General features: G+C 58.1%; 1 protein-coding gene across 1 annotated transcript; it reads left to right on the forward strand.

Moving 5' to 3' along the window:
* Positions 1-320: 320 nt before the first annotated feature.
* ADM (adrenomedullin) lies at positions 321-1,955 on the forward strand. Its single transcript, XM_036259770.1, has 4 exons — positions 321-441; positions 833-951; positions 1,102-1,251; positions 1,456-1,955. The coding sequence occupies exons 2-4, from the start codon at positions 854-856 to the stop codon at positions 1,769-1,771; spliced, it is 564 nt and encodes a 187-aa protein (XP_036115663.1). The 5' UTR covers positions 321-441; positions 833-853; the 3' UTR covers positions 1,772-1,955.
* The last annotated feature ends 1,048 nt before the right edge of the window (positions 1,956-3,003 follow it).

Raw genomic sequence — 3,003 nt, forward strand, 5'->3', positions numbered from 1 at the left:
GTAAAGACCCCAAGAGGTTGTACGGGGCCCTAGTTTGCCCGGGCTTACGGTGTGAACCCTGTGTCCAGAGTCAGAGCTGTGGAAATGCCTGTACCAACCTCCAGGGGATCATCCCTAAACTCTGGGCATAAGGGACACCCCCACCCCTAAACTCCAAACTCCACACCCATAGGCTTGCAGTGAGCGCGCCCGAGTGCAGGAGCGCGCACGCTGGAGGGAAGAAAGGGAGGGCGGGAGGGCAGCCCAGGCCCCGCCCCCTGTACTATAAAACAGGGGAACCAGAGCTAGACACTCAGTGGTTTCTTGGTGACACTAGGCGAAACAGTTGGAGCCTTACCACCTCTGGTTTCTAACCACAGCTTGGACGTTGGGGTTTTGCCACTGCCAGAGCGCCTCTCGAACTTTCTCCTCCTGGATCTTGGCCGATCACCCCCTCAGCAGGTAGGTGCCTCGGGCAGGGTGTGTAAAGAGGGGGCCCGTGCCCAGGCAGGAGACTGGGAGCGCTGGGTGAGGAGTCCTTTGCGGGGGGGGGGGGGGTGCGTTCCACATCTTGGGCCCAGCTCGTACACACAGCTGGAATTGCAGTCCCCTCTGCTCTGTCAGCCAAATCCTGACGAGTTAGGCAGGAAGCCTGGCACTGGGCAGAGGCCTCCCCTGCAGGGCCTGTCACCCGCCGGGCTGGTGCAAATGCCGCTGGCGCCTCTCTGCGCCCTGGGGAGATAAGCTTCTGAGCCAGGCAGGCGCGGGTTGCCGGGGTCCCTCCTGCCCTCAGTGCCCTGCCAGGGCGGTGTGGCAGGTCCAGGAGCTCACGCGCCTCTCTCTCCCTCCCAAGGGTCTGCGCATCGCCGCTGGGATGAAGCTGGTTCCCGTCGCCCTCCTGTACTTAAGCTCGCTCGCCTTCCTAGGCGCAGACACCGCACGGCTCGACGTGGCGTCAGAGTTCCGAAAGAAGTGAGTCGCAGGCAGAGCTTTTCTGAGTCCTTGTACCTGGAAGACAAGGAAAGTGGCCGTTGGTCACGCGGGGTTAGAAGTGAACTCGAGTATCGACCGGCCAGGATCTCGCCTGGACCCCTGCGAATAGATTCTATTTGTGTTTTCTAGATGGAATAAATGGGCGCTAAGTCGCGGGAAGAGGGAACTTCGGGAGTCCAGCAGCTACCCCACGGGGGTCGCTGACATGAAGGCCGGGCCTGCCCAGACAATCATTCAGCCGCAGGACGTGAAGGGGCCCTCTCGCAGCACCCAGGCCAGGTAACTATTCCAGGCGCCTCCGTCGCGGGGTGGGCAAGGGGAGCTCTCCTCCATTACCCTGGCCCCGGGATTGTCTGTGCTGTGTGGCAGTTCAGAAGGCGGTAGCAGTTTCCAGGCGCTCTGGTCCTAGAATGCGCCTGTTCTTGGGGCCCAAGCTCTGCTTGATGGGGGTCTTACGTTGTCCTCCTTTTCCTTCTCCTGCAGTCCGGACCCCGCCCGCATCCGAGTCAAGCGCTACCGCCAGAGTATGAACAGATTCCAAGGGTTGCGGAGCTCAGGCTGTCGCTTTGGGACGTGCACTGTGCAGAAACTGGCGCATCAGATCTACCAGTTCACAGACAAGGAGAAGGACGATGTTGCCCCCAGGAATAAGATCAGCCCTCAAGGCTACGGCCGCCGGCGCCGGCGCTCCCTGCCCGAGGCCGGCCGGGGCCGGACTCTGTTGTCCCCAGAGCCAGAGGCACGCCTGGCTCCAGCCTCCCGCTCAAATCAAGTTCTCGCCACCCTCTTTAGGATTTAGGCCCCATGTGGCAGCAGCTATCAGTCGCGTATGCAGCTGGATGGCGCCTCCCGAGGCGGAGGGCTTTCCCGAGCCGAGCCTCTCAGCCGTTGGAGACCGGGCTGAGTCAGCCTTGCATAGACCGGGAGTCCGGGAGGCACCTTCCGGCGCGAGCCCTGGCTTTTGCAGGGGTCCCTCTTCCTCAAAGGCAGTTTCTTTCTCCCTAACCGGGCCTGGGTGCACGGGGGGTGGGATGGGAGGGGGGCAAAGGAATTCCAGGGAGTGTCTGCCAGGCTCTCGGAGAGGAGAAACTGAGAATAAAATGCTGAGACCCCCAGAGCACGGGTCTGAGCCACTGCCGTACTTCCCTTCAAACTGATTTCTCACGGGGTGTTACCCCACCGGGGCGCAAGCCCTACAACTACTTGAACCTTCCAAAACCTAGAGAGGAAAAGTGCAATGCGTGTTGTCTATACAGAGGTAATTATCAATATTTAAGTTTGTTGCTGTCGAGATTTTTTTTTGTAACTTCAAATATAGAGATATTTTTGTACGTTATATATTGTATTAAGGGCATTTTAAAGCAATTGTATTGTCCCCCTCCTCAGTATTTTAATACGTGAATGTCTCAGCGAGGTGTAACATTGTTGTTTGCTGCATGGAATGCGTGAGAGTTTGTGTGTGTGAAAGAGACTGATTACCTCTTGTGGAAGAAGGAAACACCGCGTCTCTGTGTAATCTATTTACATTAAATGGGTGATATGCGAAATAGCAAACCAATAAACTGCCTCGGTGCTGATTCATTCTCTGGTCACGGGTCTTGGGAGGGAGGGTGGAAGGGTACTCCTGGTCCTGCGTGGCCTGGGAGACTTTGGGTCACGCTGCCTGGCTTGGGAAGGTGGGACAGCTGCACCGCTGGGTGCTGGCCCCTCTCCGTGCCCGCTGAGCTGTCAGTAGTTCCGCTCTCTCTGCAAGGTGCACGGAGCTTCGCGGAGAAGCTGGAGGTACAGCCTCGCGTGGTGGCCGTGCCGGATGGGATAGGGTGAGCTCTATTGGGGAGTGAACTCAGATTCTCCCGCTTACGCGAGTCCCAGATTTTATGGAGTAGCTTACGGAACCCTGAGCACAAGCGGGCCTCACATAGTTGGGGTGGTCTCTCAAGCCTTCTAAGTGAGGAGTTTCCTAGGGCTACTGCGGTGTTCAAGTTAGAGGCTACTCCAGCAAAATGTTTGGACTCCTCCAGGAAACCCGAA

Source organism: Molossus molossus, unplaced genomic scaffold, assembly GCF_014108415.1.
Source record: "Molossus molossus isolate mMolMol1 unplaced genomic scaffold, mMolMol1.p scaffold_m16_p_13, whole genome shotgun sequence".
Lineage (NCBI taxonomy): Eukaryota > Metazoa > Chordata > Mammalia > Chiroptera > Molossidae > Molossus > Molossus molossus.

Bases quoted from the DNA above. Each gene is read 5' to 3' on its own strand.
- ADM (XM_036259770.1), top strand. From the start codon at position 854: ATGAAGCTGGTTCCCGTCGCCCTCCTGTACTTAAGCTCGCTCGCCTTC. The intron at 952-1,101 runs GTGAGTCGCAGG...TGTGTTTTCTAG, and splicing joins GCGTCAGAGTTCCGAAAGAA to ATGGAATAAATGGGCGCTAA. The intron at 1,252-1,455 runs GTAACTATTCCA...CTTCTCCTGCAG, and splicing joins TCTCGCAGCACCCAGGCCAG to TCCGGACCCCGCCCGCATCC.